Source organism: Schistocerca nitens, chromosome 1 (assembly GCF_023898315.1).
Source record: "Schistocerca nitens isolate TAMUIC-IGC-003100 chromosome 1, iqSchNite1.1, whole genome shotgun sequence".
In the NCBI taxonomy this organism is placed as follows: Eukaryota; Metazoa; Arthropoda; class Insecta; order Orthoptera; family Acrididae; genus Schistocerca; species Schistocerca nitens.
The window spans coordinates 112,520,665-112,542,360 of record NC_064614.1 but is presented as its reverse complement, the minus strand read 5'-3'; the positions used below and the strand labels follow the sequence as shown (position 1 = coordinate 112,542,360).

Sequence of the window (21,696 nt, the reverse complement as noted above, 5' to 3'; positions counted from 1 at the left end):
ATGTTGCATACCAAGAAGAAAAAAAAAAACTTTTGCCTATGTCTCCTATGTCTAATGACCACATTTTTCATATAGCTGTTGTACCATTGGGCTGTGCTGATAATCCTGCCATTTGAGATTTCTGTGAATATCTGTTCTATGTCTATAATGCTGTAAGAAAGTAGGAGAAAGCCCAAACTTCAGCATTTTGCAATGCTTTCTGGGAATACTCTAAATGAGGGAGAAAAATGGAGGACCCGACCCTTGCTGCTCCAGAACAGTGATATACAAAACTGCAGATAGTTAATACTTCACAAAACTGCTGTCGTAAGAAAGGGCAGAAGAAATATGAAACAGAATAAAATAAATTTCAAACTGAAAAACAGTCTGGGTTGCATAGTTATCTAACCCCAATAACACTTTTCACCCTTTTGGGGCATCACCAGATTGTCTAAAAAACAAGGAAACAACCCATTCAAATCAAATGAGAGGAAGAGGGCATGGTCTTATCTCGTACGACTACGCGAATAAATAAACTAAAACATATACTAAAACTATGTAAAAGTAACTGGATATAAAACCCATCTTTCATAGAGCTACACAGAACGAGAGGTGGATCTCATTAAAAGAAAAGGAACTATGACAATAATGCACTATGTGTATGAAGGAGACAGGACAGCATCAAAAAAGTTTCAAAAAACTGTATGTAACTTGAAGCACACCAAGAGATACTGCCATAGCAGCACAGCATACAACCACACTTCCATAAGTATAAATGCAGTATCTGCTGTGCATGGCACAATACGTCTGTTTAGCGTTCACACAAATGTGACTATGATTGACTAGAAAGCACTTATGATTCCATTAGGGATGTGTTTTATATCAAGTTACTTTTGCATAAGTTTTAATATATGTTTTAGTTTATTTATTCATATAGCTGTACAAGATAGGACCATGCCATCCTTCTACTTGTTTTTAATGGATTTTTTTCTTTTAGTGTAGACAATCTGATGATGCCCCAAAAGGGTGAAACACATTATTGAGGTTAAATAACTTCAACCCAGACTGTTTTTCAATTTGAAATAATTCAGAATGGTTCTGTGTCAGCTGGCAAGAATGGAATGAAGTAAACTTTTGAATAAAATAAAGCTGGAATACCTCGAAGCAGAGACATATGGAAAAGTGCACCAAAAATGTTGACTTTTGCAGGAAAATGCAATTCAGTGACACTTTTATGCATGTATACTACTTAGGAAAAAATAGCCCAACAGTTGACAAACTGGAGTTTTCTATAGAAGAAGTGGATATGATGAACAGTCAAGACCACAATAATATTATTGCTATCTTGACTGTTCATTTTAACCTAAATATAGCATTAGGTTGCTGCTCTACATAGTCTATGTTGACAAAATTTATGAAAGACAGAAGATTATCTGTGAAAAATGTAATACATGACAGAGTTCCAGTAAAAAAAGATTAACAGGAGAAGGGGCATAAAGCTGGCAGCTGACATTTTAGAACTGTGGTGTCAATTTTTTAAATCAATATTTTACTTATACTTTCACAATGTTTGGTTAAACACACCATGTGTAAGTAAAGGTAATAATGGGCCAATTCATGTCTGGCCTAAGTGCCTGAAAAAAAAAAGTGTCCATGGGTATAGAACTTGAAAGTGTATGAATGCTTGTGTTTTTCTGACTCTGACAAAGGACACTGTCCAATAGCTTAATCAACTCTTAAAAGTGCCTGTCTGCTGTGCACCAATTTTGTTATTCCATCCCAGATTTTCCATTGTTTAACTGATGATATAGCAGCTAGTACCATGCCAGTATCCATGGGAAAAGGAATACAACGCTGGTGAGCTTCATACTAATTTTATTCGACAATTCTTGATGAGATCTGTAGCTGCTTACAAAAAACACAGGAATTTAAAGGGAGGATGAAATGAAATAATATTTCTGTAACAGACAAATGTAGAAAAGGTTAACTGTTTGATCTACTGATTTACAGTAAATCTGAGTTGCCTCTTCTTCTTGTAGATGAACTGGCACAGAAATATTAGAATACAGTTTTGAAACTGTAATATAATTGTAATGTTAATAGCATATAACTTACAACTACGTTGTAAGCACAAGAGAACAATTTACAACAGCAGAAGTAGCATGAGCAACAAGGGCACTATAAATGAAGCTTTGTCAGAGTGGCATTATAATGGAAAACAAATGGAGTAAATAATTTTAACAGCACAAGAGAGTGATTTCATGTCTGAAAATAATGTTACTTCATTAAATTCACACAGATGATCTAAATACCACATATTCAATAGTGCAAGTGATCCAGAATCTGGTACAGTTGTTAGCAACTGTTAATTGTAATGTGTTCACATATAAAATTTTCTTGCATTAATTTATTGCTTCTCAACATTTAATGCATGTGACTAAACACTCATCATGTGGCTGTTATTCAGCTTTGAAAGACATTATTATGACATACTGGGGCTCCCACTCACTTTGGCAGGCACTGACAAACATCGATGCCACTATGCCAATGCTGGTGGACAGTTACCATCTGCTTATCTCTGAACCCACTACTGCAGGTATCTGTTGCTCTGTCGCCAGAGGGAAGCATATCCCCCACCACCACACACACACACACACACACACACACACACACACACACACACCACCCGCAGCCCCTTTTGTCTTCGCTCACAGTACTGTGCACATCTCTTCTCTATGTAAGAAACTATTTACTGTTATACTCGATTATACTTGTGGTTTGTTCTTTGGAATGTGTACTGCACTTGTGACACTGCACAGAACTTGGACTGTAAAATACAATGACTGACTAACGTGTTGTACTATTTTTATGTTGAAAGTCACAACACTTACCTATTCATGCATTGTGGCTACTGCTGCCACTACCCATCCACTTCTGCTATCGCCCACCCCTCCTACCAACAACAAAAACTGATGCCAACTAGATATTTTTCTTTTCTCTGCAGTTCAATTCAACTGTCAAATGCATGAACAAGTAGTATGCAGCACCTCTGTCCTCCTGTCAACCACTATTTTATTTTAAACAGGCTACACAACACTTTGCAGTATACTAAAATGCTTACTGATGTACTGTGGTGGGACCTGCAGAGAGAGAGAGAGAGAGAGAGAGAGAGAGAGAGAGAGGAGGGGGGTTGAGAGAGAGGAAAAGGCAATGTAATCCTTATACTTACCAGGATCAGTTACCGACATCATTCGATAACCAGCACGAGAGTAGTCTGGCCGCAGGTTCCATGAGAGTGCGTTGAAATGTGGGAATTGCCATGCATACAGTATTCCTGCCATTATCCAAGCACCTGCTCCTAGGCTGTCCATGCAGCTAGCCCATCCCATGAGTGGCGGTATAGCGCCAACTGCGAAAGAGAGTTACAACTATTTTAATGCCCTGAAATTTGTGAAGAACAGAGCTGGAAGCCTGTATTCCAATAAACTTCCCCTCCTGGTGCCAGTCAACATATGTAGTGAACTTAGCACATCAGAGAAACATGATTATGAATGAATAATCATCTGTAAATAACATTGTGCGATACCTTTAAGCACAGTGATTATTTCATGCATTTTGTGCCAAAAATAATTTTCTTGTTATCAAAAATGACAACATACATCATATAGTTGTAAGTATTAGTTTAAAAAATTAATGCGCTTAAAACTGAGAATGTACTCATACACATAAAAACTGATAGTTTTTTTTTTAATTTTTTATAGCTTTTGCTAAGTTTGGAGGCAAAGTCAAAGATTATCAGTAGCTCGAAATACATGCAACTGTACAATGAAAGCTTACATCCTTATTCAGTATTTAACAAGTAACAAGTACGTCACTGAGTTCTGGAAATAATCACCAATGGTCTAATGTAATGTTTATTTATTATTAGTTTTACCAGTGTCATCACAAACTAATTTGACTTAGGTGGGCCTTTCAAGTTTCTTTTAGACTCTGGCGAGACTTTACCGTGAATCATCTGACCATCAGTGATCACTTTCACTGCCTGAGTCTACTTCACTTTGTCGTCGTTGTGGTTTCGGCCTGAAGACTGGTTTGATACAGCTGTCCATGCTACTCTATTCTATGTAAGTCTCTTCATCTCCGAGTAACTACTGCAACCTATATCCTTCTGGATCAGCTTGCTGTCTTCATCTCTTGGTCTCACTATACGATTCTTTATGACGGGCTGCTTGTGCCCGCCAAAGAGAAGCAATGTCCCAGTGTGAGGGAAGTGAATGGGAAGCATGTATGAGAGACATTCATACAGCAAAGAGTCCAAAGAAATCTGTGCGTCGTGTATCCCGTGAACTCAAAATGGCTCCAATGACAGTGAGGAAAGTCCTGCGACAGAAGCTGTCTATGAAACCATTCAAATTGGAGCTAGTGCAGAAGCTCAATGATGACGACAGAGACAAGCATTTTGAGTTTTGTTCACACTTGCAACAACAGAATAAGAATGGTTATGGTATAGTTGATCACTTAATTTTTAGCGACGAAGCCACTTTTCACACAAACGGGAAAGTGAACAGGCATAATCATCGAAACTGGGGTACAAAGCATCTACAGGAATGCAATGAATTTGAGTGTGATTCCCCAAAGGTAAATGTTTTTTGCGCTTTATAATGCCGAAAACTGTACGGGCCATTCTTCTTCGCCGAGAGCACTGTAACTGGGTATTCCTAATTGGACATGTTGCAGCAACCCCTGATGCCTCAAATGCAATCGGACACTCTGTTCATCTTTCAGCAGGATGGGGCTCCATCTCAGTTTCATCATGAAGTTTGTGGGTACCTGAACACGGAGCTGCCACATCGATGGATCGGCCGTGCTACAGAAGGGGGCAGCTGTTTCCTGAAATGGTCTTCACAATCACAAGATCTTATTCCATGTGACTTTTTTCTGTGGAGACACATTAAAGATCTGGTGTGTGTACCATCTCTACCATGTGGTGTAGCAGAGCTCCGGGAGAGAATATGGGAAGCGACTGCCAAAGTCGACGGTGCCATGCTGGGACGGGTATGGGCAAGAATTCGATTACTGTATTGACGCCTGCCGGGTCACTCATTCAGGGTTTGCATATCGAATGTTTGTAAAAAAAACCACACACACACACACACACACACACACACACACACACACACACACACACACACACACACTCTTTCAGTGTTTCTCTTCAAAATGCAATATGTATGAGATCTGTACAATGTTTAGTTCTTGTGCAATAAATAATTGGAAGTGTTCTCAGACAGAATATGTTGGAAATGTTCTGATTTCTCCACTTGGAGCTCCATTTTCTGGTGTCCACAGCTCCACTCACTAACACCCTGTATTATCTTTTGTGGATGTGCACAGGTCTTTGTACGGGGAGGTGCTGCTTTGTTTGGGCTAAATGAGACTTTCTTTTCCTCATTTTAGCAAAAAGACATGATTTGTGATCACCAGTCACAGTACAGGATAGAAAAGGTCGGTGCTGTTCATGAGGCAATTGATGACAAGCACACAGAAAGGCACATATGGCCACCTGCTGATTTTTGTGATTTTGGCTTAGAGCATGCGGTACCCATACACCCGATTTCTGAACCTTTCTCATTGCATGCAAATGTCATACGATGGTAGAATTATCACAGTTCATCACATTTGTCAGTTCTTGAGTACTACGATGTCGATCATGGTGGATTAATGCGTTTAAATGATCTTCATCAAACCCTGAAGGTCTTCCTGAACGTGGAGAGTCACTAATGTCAAAACAATCTACCTTAATACAAGTAAACCATTTCCTTGCCATGCTCTGTACAATGGCATGGTGAAAAGGTTTCTGGCTGCTCTGCTGCTGTCACCCCTACACGGAACTCAAAGAGAAGAATATGTTGGAAATGTTCTGATTTCTCCACTTGGAGCTCCATTTTCTGGCATCCACAGCTCCACTTACTAACAAATAAAAACTAACAATCAAAAAATATGCCCACAGAAATCGGTATAAAAATGCTATGAACTTATGCACCAACATAATAGCAGCTGTCTGGTTTCCGTGCAAGTTGTAAATAGCTTTTCACTCCTTGTATTTTACCCTTGCTACCTTCAGAATGAATATTCCAGTCAACATTATCAGAAGCTTCTTTCAAGTCTACAAACACTATAAATATAGGTTTGCCTTTCCTTAACCTATCTACTAAGAAAAGTTGTAGGGTCAGTACTGCTCACATGTTCCTACATTTCTCTGGAATCCAAAATGATCTTCCCCCTAAGTCAACTTCAACCAGTTTTTCTATTGGTCTGTAAAGAATTCGTATTAGTATTTTGTAACCCTGACTTATTAAACTGACTGTTACGTAATATTCACACATGGTAGCACCTGCTTTCTTTGGGATTGGAACTATTACATTCTTCTTGAAGTCCGAAGGTATTTTTCCTGTCTCATACATCTCACTCACCAGACAGAATAGTTTTGTCATGGCTAGAGCTCCCAAGGCTATCAGCAGGTCTGACTGAATGTCTTCTACTCCTGGGCGTTGTTTCGGCTTACGTCTTTCAGAGCTCTGCCAAATTCTTCATGTACTATCATATCACCCATCTCATCTTCATCGCCGTCCTCTTCTCTTTCTATAAATTGCCTTCAAATTCATCTCCTTTGTACAGATTCTTTATACAGTCCTTCCACCTTTCCCTTCTATGTATAGTATTGATTTCCCATCTGATCTATTGATATTCATTCAGCTGTTTCTCTTTTCTCCAGGCCTGTAGGCATCTAAATCCTTACATTTGTCCTCTAGCCATTCCTGCTTAATCCCTTTGCACTTCCTGTCAATCTCATTTTTTAGACATTTGTATTTTCTTTCGCCTGCTTCATTTTTATATTTTCTCCTTTCATCAATTAAATCCAATATATCCTGTGATACCCAAGGATTTCTACTAGGTCTTGTCTTTCTATATATTTGATCCTCTGCAACCTACTCTATTCCATCTCTCAAAGCTACCCCATTCATCATCTACAGTATTCCTTTTCCTCTATTCTAGTCAATTATTGTTTAATGTTTCCTCTGAAACTCCCGATAATCTCTGGTTAGTTCCAGATCTCATTTATTCAGTTTTAATCTAAAGTTCATAAACAATAAGTTGTGGTCATTGTTAACACTTGTACCTGGAAACCCATTTAGTGATGACTAAATTATCCACTGTGCAAAATTCTACAAGGTGTCTGCCTCTATCATTCCTTCCACCAGTCCTTATTCACCTACTATTTTTCCTTCTCTTCCTTTTCCTACTACTGCATTCACTTTATGAACCACTAAATCCAGTAACAATATCTTCAAAAGGTATCTATTTTCAAATACACTAAAGTATAACTCCACTTTTATGTCCCCAGAATTAACATTTTCTCTTGTTACAATGTTATTTTTATCACGCCATCAAATTTCTTGTGTTCATAATGTTAATTTACACCTGCACTTTTATTCATGTATCCGTAAATATCCTGTGATTTACATTTAATGAAATGAAATTCATGAAAAAAAGTACTTGTATCCCTATTCTCTGCATCTGCATTGGTATTAATAATGACAAGTTGGAATAATTTGGTGCTAGTGCTTTGTCTCTAGCCGCTGGTAACCTAACAATATTGTGATATCTCCGCCAGTGGCTACTTTCACAACTTCCACAACCTACAGTACAGGACAAGTATAAAGTTGGACCCCATTCAGCAGCTGGGACACATGCAGACATGGGGCCTTTCTGGAGTCGTGCAGGTAGTAGGTTGGTGAATGTCCTTACCTTGCTTAAGAAAGGACACCATGCAAAGAGTCTGGCAGACAATTATAATGGTGCAGGTAACTGTGGACCCCTGATGGCACCAAGACAGAGCATAGAGAGAAAAGTAACAGAAATACACACTTGGAGGCATGTGGAATTTTTGCCTAAAAGCAGCCATTTTCGCCTGCTTTAAAATGCAGATTCTTAGACGAAGCACAAACATGAGAGTATCCAGGCCTCACGCAGAGATAGCTATTATGAAGTCGAAGTGTTGTGTGGCTGCTTTCACAACAACTTAAAAATGCAGAAAAACTTCGCAACAATGTGCGACCAGTGCCAGGAGTGGCCTTGACTGTGAAAATGCATGAAGGACACCAGTTTCTAAGTCACACACCAATCCATGCAAGACACAAAAGGCTCACCCTGCACTGGGAGGTGTCCACATGGAACAGCGGTCAGTCATCAGATGGCACTGCAAATTTTGTTTTCCAATGACAATATAGAGAGCAGGAAAAATTCATGTAGTCGGCGAACTTAACAGAGTAACTAGAAGGGAAGAGGGGTCAGTGAGACGGAATGGAAGCAAGAGGGCATGAATGCTCTTCCATCCATCACTTACTTACAAGGTGAGAGCCTGGGAATTGTCTCATCGATTTGGCACGAATTGTGTGTGTTGGTTGGTTGGCTGGCTGATCTGGGGGAAGGGACCAAACAGGGGGTCATTGGTCCCATCGGATAATGGAAGAATGGGAAAGGAAGACTGCTGTGCCCTTTCAAAGAAACTGTCCCAGCAATTGCCTGATGAAATTTAGCAAAATCACAGAAAGCCTAAATTGGGATGGCCGGATGAGGGTTTCGAATGGCCGTCCTCCCGCATGCGAGTCCAGTGCATTAATCACTAAGCCACCTTGCTCAGTAACTGTGCGAGTAGAAGCACGTATATGACCCTTTGAAGTTACTAAAATATATCATCTGAATGTGCTGCAGGAAAAGAGAAAATGCTCTCAAAAAAAGTTTTTTGATTACACTATGAGCTATGTTTGAATAACAACTGTGCAGTTAGTGGTGTGGCATAATCGGTATATGTATGGAATCATAATTTGGCAGCTCGAGTTTGATTACTGCTGTTACCCAATTTTTTTATTTCTTATTAAAAAAATTTCAGCAGTGCTCTTCATTACGCTTATTCAATTTATAAAGAAAGAGACAATATTCCCCATCTGTGGATCCTTTAGCAATAGCTTTAGGTTAAGCAACTGCAGAGCAGGTTATTGAAATTATGACTGGCAATTTCATAGTAAAAGTTATTTATTACACACTGAACCTGATGAAAAAAATCTTTATGAAGAAGTGTGTGGCTTTTCTCATTCTCTCTTTCCCTCCATGCCCACAAACAAATTTCCTGTATGCAGTACTATTTATTTGTAACAGGTTCCTTCTTCAAGCACAGAGGTGAACAATGTTGATTATGATCCAGACAAATATTCTTTTTGTACTTTATTGCTGATGGCTGATAACAAAAAAGTGATCAATTTTGCTGATGCTATGGAAGCTCTCATCACTAAAAACAAGATTCACAATTGGGGGGGGGGGGGATTATCTTTAGATTTGGAGGAAAGAAACAGAACAAAGTGGCACTAAAAATGGCAAGATATCAGTCATCAACTGAAATATGTCAGAAAGATTTCAGGATGCATGAGGCTGTTATGAACAAGAAATGATGAGAACATTACAACAATGAGCAGTGGCAGCCGCATTCCCATATTTAGCAACAGCAGTCACATTCCCATATTTGTCAGAATAAAATCAGTTTATTACTAGTGATACCCAGATAAAAACCTCTAAACATAAGCATTCAACACAACAGCATAAAATCACCAAATTCGTCAGCTAAAACAATGTTGCAAATTTGGAATACACAGTGGAAGCTGCAGAGAAGTTTTATATACAGACAAGACATATAACTTCATCCTTGATTATGTTTTTAACACTGATTATACTGGATGCCAGTATGAATCAACATATGACATGAACCAGATTATAAGAGTGCGAAGACCATTTTTGGGAAAAAACTCAATCTTTTCAAAACCACTCACTCTTGTACAGTGCAGTATAGTTTAACTGCTTTAGGGAATCTATTGCCCCTCACATTTTTATGTACGGAAGAGCCTGGCAGGAAGTTTGATCCTTGCGTTGCTGGTACCGTGAAGAAAATATAAGACGAATGCAAGAACGCTGCTGTTATTTGCTTCACATCAGGAAAACTAACAAAAGTAACAATTTTCTTCCACACTTAGTGTTTAGTGACAAGGCAACAATCCATTTAAATGGAAAGGTGAACGACCATAATGTCAAAATATGGGGTATGGAACAACCACATGAAACTGTACAACATGAGAGAGACTCTCCAAACTTTAAAGCATTTGGTGCAGTATCATGGGAAAAGGTGTATGGTCCATTTTTCTAGGCCAAGAACACTGTTACAGGGAACACATATCTTGATATGCTCGAGAACTTTATTTTCCCACAGTTGGAGACTGATTCGAACGACTTCATTTACCAACAGGATGGGCCACTGCCACACTGGCATATGGAAGTGTGCGGATTTTTAAATCAAAGGGTTACTGAATGATAGATTGGTCACAATAGACCAAATGATTCAGCCTTACATTACTGGCCTCCAAGGTCACTGGACCTGACTGTAAGTGATTATTTCTTGTGGGGGTTTAGGGCAAAAGACTGTTTATGTGCAGCTGTTACCTACAACAACATCGCATAACAGCAGCTTGTAACTCAAGACATGCTCACCAGTGTGGAGACAATTTGAATACCATATGGACATATTCCGTGCATCTCAAGCGGGCACATTGAGAACCTATGAAAAGGTATGAAAAAAACTTTTTGAGTTTCCTGTTCATCAAAATACAAAATTCATTGTATATGTTTATTAGCTTCAGAAATATAGATGTGTCAAAATGGATGATTTTTCCTAATACACCCTGTATTATTAAAAGATTAAAAAGTGCCCCTGATTTGTTACAACAATAGCGAGAACTATAAAGAGAAGATGCAATTAAAATACATTTGATCGTGCAGCATTAATTCAGTGCTTGTGTTTTCACTCAGACGATTCAATAGGCTTGGTAAACATCGGAACTGACAGTGGAAATACATTCATTTAAAAATGTGAATGAAGTATACTTTCCACTGAAGTATATTTTGGATAAATGTTCTTGCTCAAAAAATCCATTTATAAAATTTGCTTGGTGTGAACAATATTTATATTTTAAACATTTCTTTGAAGATTATGACCCAAACAAGTATTTTAATTTCCTGTAAAAAGAGGAAGATATCTCGTTGCTAGAATCTTTGAAAATATTACTTTCATTCGCAATTTTATCCATTATGAAAATTAACTGTTTAATTATATTCTTTATTCTAAGTAAAGTACTTGTAACTAATTGTAAATTGTATATATTAATTTTATGTACATAAATTGAACTCTTAAACCCTACTCATATTTTATAATTAATAGTTTAACATTGTGATTAAGAAAAAAACAATTGGGTGGCAGTGGTAATCAAACTCATGCTGTCAAATTATCACTCCACCGGCTTACTGACTGTGCTACGCCACTAACAATGCAACTGTTCTTCAAACATTATTCACAACATAATCAAGAAACTTTTAATAGCATTTTCTCTTCTCCTATGGCCCATTCAGATGAAATATTTTTTGATTTTCAAATTGTTGTATACTTGCTTCTACTAACACAGTTTGAGCCAAAATTGGTGAGAACCATCCGCACCCTAACCTAATGTTCGTTACTTTGTAACTCAGTCTTTCCTTGTTCCATGTTAAATAGATGGATGTTACAATCCAGTGCTTGGGAATGAAGCGCTCAACATTGCAATTTCCTTGCCTAACATCTGGCTTCCGACAGCAATAATGCTGCTTCAGTCACAAAACGCACTGCGACCTGTCAACTTGGGAGAGCAGTCCAGGCCCTTGCTGCATAGCCATAGAATACAGGAGGGCATCCGACTTGTTTCGTATATCTCCGAGGCGATGCACCGTACCTACCGTATTTACTCGAATCTAAGCTGCACTTTTTTTTCCGGTTGTTGTAATCCAAAAAACCGCCTGCGGCTTAGAATCGAGTGCAAAGTAAGCGGAAGTTCTGAAAAATGTTTGTAGGTGCCGCCACAACTAACTTCTGCCGTCGAATATATGTAGCGGTACATAGGCATGCTTTGCAGGCACAAAGATAAATACTGGCCCCAAAACCTCTGCGTCAGTAAATAAAAAAAAAAGGTGGAAGACGAGCTTTTTTTCTCCGCCCCGAGTTTCGACCACTGCATTTTCATACATTATGCAACGAAGTAAATACAAATTCCGTATCGTTCATCTTCGAATGTAGCAGCATTTCAATGTACTACGAAAATCCGACTGGCAGGACTGTTTAGGATGTTTGTCAATATGGCCAACTCTACATTCTGAATTTTTTCCTACCTGTGAGAAGAGATGGTAGCTAATAGGAACTTTTATGAATTGTGAATCACATGCAGTATTCTCTTCACCATAAGAATAATACGAATATAAACTTTATGTCATGTATTCTTTCGTGTTTGCTGCTATCTCATTTAAATCCTGTCTGCCTAATAAACTATGAAACTGGAATGAGACAACAGCAAACGCGGAAGAATATACATATAATCTCATGTTTATATTCGTATTATTCTTATGCCTAATAGTGATACAGTCAGAAATGAAGCATGGCAATTGACTAGATTTTTAAATCTAAGATGACTCTAATTTCTGTGCAGAATGTGATGTACAAAAGAGACGTCTGCAAAGATTTTCAAACAGAGAAAAATTTTTGCTAAACTCTCATTTAGAACATCTTCTATCATACACAGTCTATTATTTGGTTCTTGTTGATCATTATCAAAGAAAGCAGCAGTGTAAGTAACAACAAATAGCAGTCTCTTGCCATTGTTTCGCTAATGAGACAATTCCTCTCTTTTTTTGTATTGTAAGCGGTGGTAGCGCACGCAAAAGCAAGCCATGCCGCAAGCGGCGACAGGTCGTAAACACACATTATCAGAATGCGACGAACAATGCATGACACAGTACAATAATGCATTTTCAGCTTGGAGTGACGTAAACACCTATAACAAAGAGAACGGCACTTATCAGATCAAAGAAAAATAAGCAACTGATTCAAACCAGACGAAGCACGTGAAAAAGGAAGGGTACTCCTTTAAATACGGACGGAGCGCCTGACGCATAGCAATGGCTACATGGTAAAGCCTAAGCTTACGACCCGAACCAAACTACTATAGCTGTATCATCATTCATTCAACCTAAATTGTGTCTCATATTACAATGGACCAACTTTGTTTCGATTTGGAGGTACGGCCTAAAACTTTTCTCTCCCCTTGAATTTCGAGTCTCAAATTTCAGGTGCGGCTTAGATTCGGGAAATTATTTTTTTCCTTGATTTCAAGTCTCATTTTTCAGGTGCGGCTTAGATTCGAGGAAATACGGTAACCAGTACCTGCTGCCATCATCTTGACGCAACAAAATGTGTACAAAACATTGTGAGATGCTTCATCCCCATTTCCTTCCCCTTATTAACAATGTCTTCTCCACTACCAGTCAAATAAGCCCTGAGATTTGTAATTTATTTTATGTGTGCAAAAGGTATTGTAACAAATGCAAACATTTCATGTTTTAATACTCTAATTAATCCGTTCCATTTGTACATCAATCCCTAATTCTTGTAATCATTTGCTGTTGAAGTTCACTAAATTATTTATGTCAATTATTGGCTGCCAATGTGGGTCATTTCACGCAAGAGATCAAAGAATTCTCAATTCACTACAACATGTATTAATCATTTAAACCAATAAAACCCTCAGCATGGTGGTTGACGGGAATAACCATTTTGATACAGGTCAGATGATGTTGAATGACTTTGGACTGACAGTCTCTTGTTTACAGTTGTTATACCGACCTTAGCTATCAATACTGTGTGCTAGTACACTGACATTATTGTAGCAATATTACTTCTGTTTTAATTTTGGCTTATGATTATGATCATATACAAGCTGACATCCACTTCACAGTATTTGCAATTAATAATATAGTTTCAAAATCAAACAATGAAACTGCAGGTTGGAATGGCAACAATGTTAGGAAGAGAATAGACTGCTGCTTACCATAAAGATGACACACTGAGTTGCTGACAAGCACAATGGAAGGACCGTTACACATTCGGCTTTTGACCAAAGCTCCTTCAGAAAAGAAAACACACACACACACACACACACACACACACACACACACACACACCTGTATTCACACTGGATACCATCATGAAAAACAAAGACTATTTTGTAAAGTGCAAACAAAAGTGGACCAAATGAGAAAAGAAAACTGAAAATATGTGTAGGTGAAAGAAATTATGAAGGACTGCTTTCAGGCAGCATGTGGTCCAACACACCAGCGAACAGCCTGATGTTATATGAGATGGAACTGAAAGTAGCCAATATTCTAGGAACTGAGGATTTCCCCACATCTAATACGGGGATTGACAAATTTAAGAATATGTAGGGAAGGAAACCAGCGTGAACACAAAAACTGTTAGTGAGTGGCAGACTGATAAGTTAAAAGTATTACATAGCACTATGAACTGTAGGAGGTCTTCAATATCAACAAAACATGTCTCTACTTCAACTTTCTTCCAAACAAAACAGTTACCTTCAAAGGCCAAAACTGCCATGGAAGGAAACATATTAAAGCTCATCTCCTAGCAATGTTAAAATGATGGCTCTGAAAATCTGAAGTGCTTTGTGACTGACAAATTAAGTAAAACACATTGTCTTAAAAATGTCAAAACTTTGCACACAAACTACAGAGTCAATTATAAAGCATGAATGACCTCAGAACTCTTTGAAAATCAGTTGTGTAGTCTGGACTAAAAGACTGTAACACAGAAGAAAACAGCTTCTATTTGTCGACTGTTGGTGCGCACACCCAAACGTGTAAATATACAAAAGGTGCAGTTAAGAGTTTTTGCAACTGAACTGCTCCAACAAGTTGCAGCCCTTGAATTTGGGCATTATCCACGGTTTTAAAACACGCTATAGAAGATCTATTGTGCAGAATGCGTCAACTTCAATGGAAGCAGGAGATAATCCTGCCTCCTTTGAAGTGTCAATGCTAGATGCTCTGCATTACACACCAGCAGAATGGAAGGATGTTAAGGAGTCCATCATCTCCACCTACTTACAGCAAGCTCCGTCTTTTTTTTTTTTTTTTTAAAAAAAAACAGACAAACCAAATTTGTGTAGAGATGATGACTGTGGAAGTCTCACCATTACATTATGGGGAAAGCTGCTGTTGGGGCATCCAGTGCTACATTTCCTCCATGCTGGTGACACTGTAGTGACTGTTGAAAGTGTGTCAGTTGAAGATTTGGTCACTTCTCATATGCAAGAAACAAGTGGAAACGTGGGAAGTGACTACTAGTGATAGTGATTATGACAGCAGAGTGCCTTGTACTGCAAATGTATATGCACTGTTGAAGACAATAAAGAAATATATTTCTACGGCAGATGTGGTCAGTGAAGCTATCCACTGTACTTATGAAACTGAAAATCATACAGAAAAAATTTACCACAAGCAGTTAAAAACAGAATTCCGAATATTTTGGTGAAAAAAACTACAAATGTGTTCATATGTCAAATTTATGTAACACTATTGGTGCCAAATTGCTACAATTAATAAAATGGTTTATTAATGTTTATAAAATGTGTGTTTGTAAAGTAATATCCCACTTTTTAAATTTTCCCACTTCTTGAATTCCCCTGAGAAGTGTGAAAGAAGAGAGTGCCTGTAGGTAGCTAATACTATGTAGCTAAGAATCTACTGTTAGTGCTGACTGATGAGATAATACACACAGCAGGGATGGTCTCTCGTGGTAATAACTAAAACCAGAATGCAGGTAACAAGTGAAGAATACTGCACAGCATACTTTCTCTCAAAGAAACACTCAACTGTCAACCCAAAATGAATATGAGCTAAGTTTCAATTCTGTGCAGAGTTTTTGTTAGTTGAATGAGTATAAACCGTATTTTAAATGTTAGTTATAATGAGAGAAATAAAGTAACATGATTTTAAGTCAAAAGGTTTATAGCTGTCGACATATTTTTTCACAACATCAATTTGACACAGCTGTAGAGCAGTGAGTACTTACCTACACCTCCAACCCAAGTGTTGAGAATACTGATCCTCTTGAGAGGGGTGTATATCATAGTATAGAGAACAAGATTACCAGCTCCTAATGAAGCTGTGAGGGCATTTGTTCCCCAGTAGAGTGTCGATAACCCTGTCACAGCACAGACTGCAGCAAACGAAATAGCATGCAAGGGTCTGTAACAGAAAAGGATATTTACTTCCCTAAGAGTGTCCCTACAATTATATCATTAAATGTTTTAGTTTCTATTGAAAGCATTTGTTGGTGATACAATTTGTGACCTGTGACTATTAAGACAGTGGTTATGTCTTCCGCAACTGATTAATGAGATGCATCTTTCTCAGACACAACCTGGCAAAAGTATTCAAGTATGCACTATTTCTGCATGCTGTCCATCCCATAAGTGACTGTTCACTATGACAACATTCAGTTACAATCTAACATTGATTATGACTATTTACACTATGTGATTAAAAGTATCCAGACACGTGGCTGAAAGTGACTTACAAGTTCAGGGTGCACTCCATCGGTAATGCTGGAATTCAATATGGTGTTGGCCCACTCTTAGCCTTGAAGACAGTTTCCACTCACGCAGGCATCCAATCAATCAAGTGCTGGAAGGTCTCTTGGGGAATGGCAGTCCATTCTTCATGGAGGAGAGATATCGATGTCAGTCGGTGAGGCCTGGCATGAAGTCAGTGTTCCAAAACATCCCAAAGGTGTTCTATAGGATTCAGGTCAGGACCCTGTGCAGGCCAGTCCATTACAGAGATGTTATTGTCGTGTAATCACTCTGCCACAGGCCGTGCATTATGAACAGGTGCTCGACCATGTTGAAAGATGCAATCGCCATCTCCAAACTGCTCTTCAACAGTGGGAAACAATATGTTTTACATCAATGTAGGCCTGTGCTGTGATAGTGCCATGCAAAACAACAAGGGGTGCAAGCCCCCTCCACGAAAAACACGACCACATCATAATACCACTGCCTCCGTATTTTGCTGTTGGCACTACACACGCTGGCAGGTGACGTTCGCTGGGCATTTGCAATACACACACTCTGCCATCGGATCGCCACATTGTGTACCATGATTTGTCACTCCACACAAAATTTTTCCACTGTTCAACTGTCCAATATTTACACTCCTTACACCAAGTGAGGTATCATTTGGCATTTACTGGCTTGATGTGTGGCTTATGAGCAGCCGCTCGAGCGTGAAATCCAAGTTTTCTCACCTCTCGCCTAACAGTCACAGTACTTGCAGTGGATCCTGATGCAGTTCGGAATTTCTGTGTGATGGTCTGGATAGATGTCTGCCTATTGCACATTACAACCCTCTTCAACTGTCAGCGGTCTCTATCAGTCAACTGACGAGGTTGGCCTATACGCTTTTGTGCTGTACATGTCCCTTCACGTTTCCACTTCACTATCACATCGGAAACAGTGGATCTAGGGATGTTTAGAAGTGTGAAAATATCGCATACAGATTTATGACACAAGTGACATGCAATCACCTGACCATGTTCAAAGTCAGTGAATTCCACGGAGTGCCCTATTCTGCTCTGTCACGATGTCTAATGACTACTGGAGTCGCTGATATGAAGTACCTGGCAGCAGGTGGCAGAACAATGCACCTAATATGAAAAACGTATGTTATTGGATTTGTCCGGATAATTTTGATCACATAGTGTATGTAGTACCATGCATATGAACTGAACACAAAGCTGTTGTTCTGCACTAAAGAGATCCCTGACATGTATCCAGTAATAGAATTCATCATAAGTAATCCATCACAATTAGCATGAATATTAAAGTCCACAACCACAATCAAAAATGGCTTTCACTATTCACTCTAAGGCTGTCGGTGCAGCCACGAAAATATTTCGTCATTTATCCAATAACATAAAATATCTATGTGGGACACAGCAAGGAAAATTTTAAATATAAACTAAAATTATTTATTCTAGTAAACTATTTTTAATCAATCTGCTTGTGCACGACAATGCACGGTACCAAAATATTCCGAAATGCCACATGTGAAATTGCTATTTTGTGAGGGGTCATATCTTGGATTACATTGTTATACATTACACACTTCCTCGAGCCCAGGCAAACTGAGCAAATCAGTTGGTTCTTTTACATTAAATGTGCTCCACAGTGGGCCTTTGACAGCTTATAAAAGTGCCAGTTGTTCAACGGCATTCCTGAGAAAACCCTGAAACAACAAGATTTTTGGGGAATGGCCACTTCTATAATTCCTATTCATGGCAAATCATCAACATTTTAACCATAAATTCTTAAAATGACATCCTGGGGGAATCTTAAGCTTTTTGCATTATCACTATTGATTACCAAGATACAGAGGTTCAAAGTGACTGTATTTATGAGCAAATATCCAACCTGAGGTGTAAATATAGTTTTAATTCTTTTTGGACCAAATTGCTAAGCTCATCGGTCCCTAGGCTTACACAGTACTTAATCTAACTTAAACTAATGTACGCTATGGACAACACACACACCCACGCCCGAAGGAGGACTCAAACCTCTGACAGCGGCAGCCAGGTGAACTGTGGCAAGGCGCCTTAGACTGCATGGCTACCCCGCGCGGCTGTATCTTTAAATGACACAGTGAACACAAAGTAAGGGTTCTGCAATCATTTCAAGGGCTCTGAGGTCACAAGGCTATGTTTAGTCATGATTTTTCATCAATAAAACTTTGACACTACGGCTCTCTGTATAATGGGCAATTAACATCTATACATACTGTCTTGACCTGGAAATTATTCAGTGGTGCCACCTGATAGTATATTTTGTCATACAAAGTTCTTTTTACTTGCAAATCAAACACAGCATTTTTTGTGTGCTTTAGTCATAGACTAAAAATATTGTACATTTTTATGTAAAGTAGGGTGAAGCGAACTTGCATTGGTTGGGAGATGATTTTTTGTTAACTTTATATATGTGTACTTATTTGTTATTTATATATGTCAAAATATATAAATAAACTGTCACAACTTTACTGACCAACAGAATTTGTTTTTTATAAGCAGCACAACCTGCTGTAGTAGGGAAAAGAAGGGAACCAGCTGAAAAATGCCCCTGTCAGAGCACAAAAGAGGCGAATATGTGGCTCTTTAAAAGATTCTGACAGAAAAGTGGGGAACCAGCAATCTTAATCTCATATTCCGCCTTCTTCACCAAAAATCTCAGCATGTGAACATATTTACACTTTTTTGTGTTGAAAGAGAGAAGGTGTGTGTGTGTGTGTGTGTGTGTGTGTGTGTGTGTGTGTGTGTGTGAGAGAGAGAGAGAGAGAGAGAGAGAGAGAGAGAGAGGGGGGGGGAGGAGAGAGAGAGAGAGAGAGAGAGAGAGAGAGAGAGAGAGACAGGGGTGGAGGAGCAGATGAGGGGCAAGTGTTACATCAACTCCCATACAACTGAAAGAAAGCATTAAAACAAAAACGTTTGTGTTCTCTTAATACTCTATACATAAAAGTAATGCGAAATTTGAAGCTATATGAGCAGATCACCATTCACAGACAGACTACTAATTATGTCACGATAGTTTTGTGGTTGGTCGGTTTTTTTAATAATTCAAACGGCTTGTGTTATTAGTTCTTCAGAGGATCTGATGACAATAAGTTATCAAGTACTATATCAAAGCATTCTGTATTTTCCGCACTGATTAACAGTTGATATTCTCACTTATAATTACCAGCAAAGTTTTGTGTACTACTGATACATATGACAGAAATCCATAACTGTCACTAAATGCGTGAAAAACATTTTACTATTACACTTACGTCAGTGTACCACGAACCAAAACCCTGTTTCTCGTACGGGCCATCTGCGAGTCAAAAGGCACTTCAAAGAACTGATTAATGGAGTTTGCTGCACAGGATGTAAGCCCTGTTCCCACTGAGCTCAAAATGAATGTGCTAAGCTCAAAGGGAGCAGGAGCCAATGCATATCCTGCCATTGATGACATCACAACAAGTGCTGGAAGTACAGAAACAAAACAGTATGTGAATGTCTTGTTCATTATTACTGTACTAAAATAATTGGCATTACATAATCTGCTCTTTCAAAACAAAACTAAAAGTTTGTTTACAAAATACATTTTTTTACACAGTAATGGGGTACCTGAATTAAAACAGGTTACCCAATTTAAGAAGTACTGCATTAGAGCACACATAGAAATAATAATGAGCTGGAACTAAAAAACAAATGCAATTAGATTAAAAGATAATTCACTGACTATTATGTATGAAATTAATTTAAGCTGTTAATTTTTCAATGTGTTCAATAATGAAATAAATAAAAAAATAGAAAAGCCAGGATGGAATGTAAGAGTATCATGAGAAGGATAGTTGCTACTCACCATATAGCGGAGGTGCTGAGTCCAGATAGGCACAACAAAAAGACTGTCAGAAAGTGAGCTATCAACCAACAAGGCCTTTGTCAAAAATAGACAACACACACACACACACACACACACACACACACACACACACAAAAATCATAACAATTTCTGTGTCTGAAGTTGTGTTTGCATAAGTGTGTGTGTGTGTGTGTGTGTGTGTGTGTGTGTGTGTGTGTGTGTGTTGTCTATTTGCGACAAAGGCCTTGTTGGTCGAAAGCTCACTTTCTGACAGACTTTTTGTTGTACCTATCTGCAACTCAGCATCTCTGTTATATGGTGAGTAGTAACTATTCTTTTCATGATATTGGTACAATGTAAATTGTTTCACAAGTTAATAAAGAAATAAGTCAATCAAAATTCTCATACTGACATTTCTTTTTATGCAGTCATAGATTGAGGAACCACTTTTGGTATGCAACAGGTAGATACTATAATGAAATGAATTTATATTTTAAAATAACTTTTGTGAAACAAGATGGCTATTTGAACAACAGATGGGCTATTTTTCACCTTCATTGTCAGAGTAACAAATACTAAAGTCAGACTTAATTGTATTGAAGCAGTAATATGTTTGTGCTTGGAGGAACAATGCCACCATTTTTCATTCATAAACCAAACTTTAATATTAGATGTGTGGCTGGTTTTACAGCAAATGGGTTCTTGCCATACTTGATGATTGCAAAAATATGAGCCTCAATATGCATATCATTATAGAGGGCAAAACAGGTAAGACAGGCCACAACAAATATATCTAGAATGAGTAAATATACTGATGTGCGGTTTTACGCAAAGTTATAGCAGACAATGTAGCAAATTTTCTGATGTACACATATAAGTTTTGACAATTATAGCTAATGAATTATAAAGCCATAAAGTACCAAATATACGCAAATGTGTAACTTGGGTGTTTGCATGTGCACTTGAAACCTGTCAGCTTGTGTTCTGCTGTTATAGCAATCAGACAACTTGTTCATGAACCTATTCCAGACTTCCATAACGCACATGACAGCTGGGAAAGTGGATGTGGTTGCTGTTTGTGGTGAATGTTGCAAAACTGTTACAAGCAGTGATGTGGTTATACTCTGAAAGATTTACTCATTGTGGCAAATCTTAATGATCTGAATTTGCAAACTTTATAAGAGAAATCCAAGTAACTTCCTGGCAGATTAAAACTGTGTGCCGGACCGAGACTCGAACTCGGACCCACGTTCGAGTCTAGGTTCGGCACACAGTTTAAATCTGC

The 21,696-nt window shown here is 38.4% G+C and overlaps 1 protein-coding gene across 1 annotated transcript in view; it reads right to left on the bottom strand.

Moving 5' to 3' along the window:
* Window positions 1-21,696, bottom strand: part of LOC126255036 (protoheme IX farnesyltransferase, mitochondrial) — a 53,292-nt gene that overhangs the window by 7,186 nt on the left and 24,410 nt on the right. The window contains exons 4-6 of the mRNA XM_049955404.1: window positions 19,834-20,029; window positions 16,031-16,206; window positions 3,209-3,388 (exon numbers count right to left, since the gene is read on the bottom strand). Of these exons, the coding sequence (XP_049811361.1) occupies window positions 3,209-3,388; window positions 16,031-16,206; window positions 19,834-20,029 (552 nt within the window). The remainder of the gene's footprint in view (window positions 1-3,208; window positions 3,389-16,030; window positions 16,207-19,833; window positions 20,030-21,696) is intronic.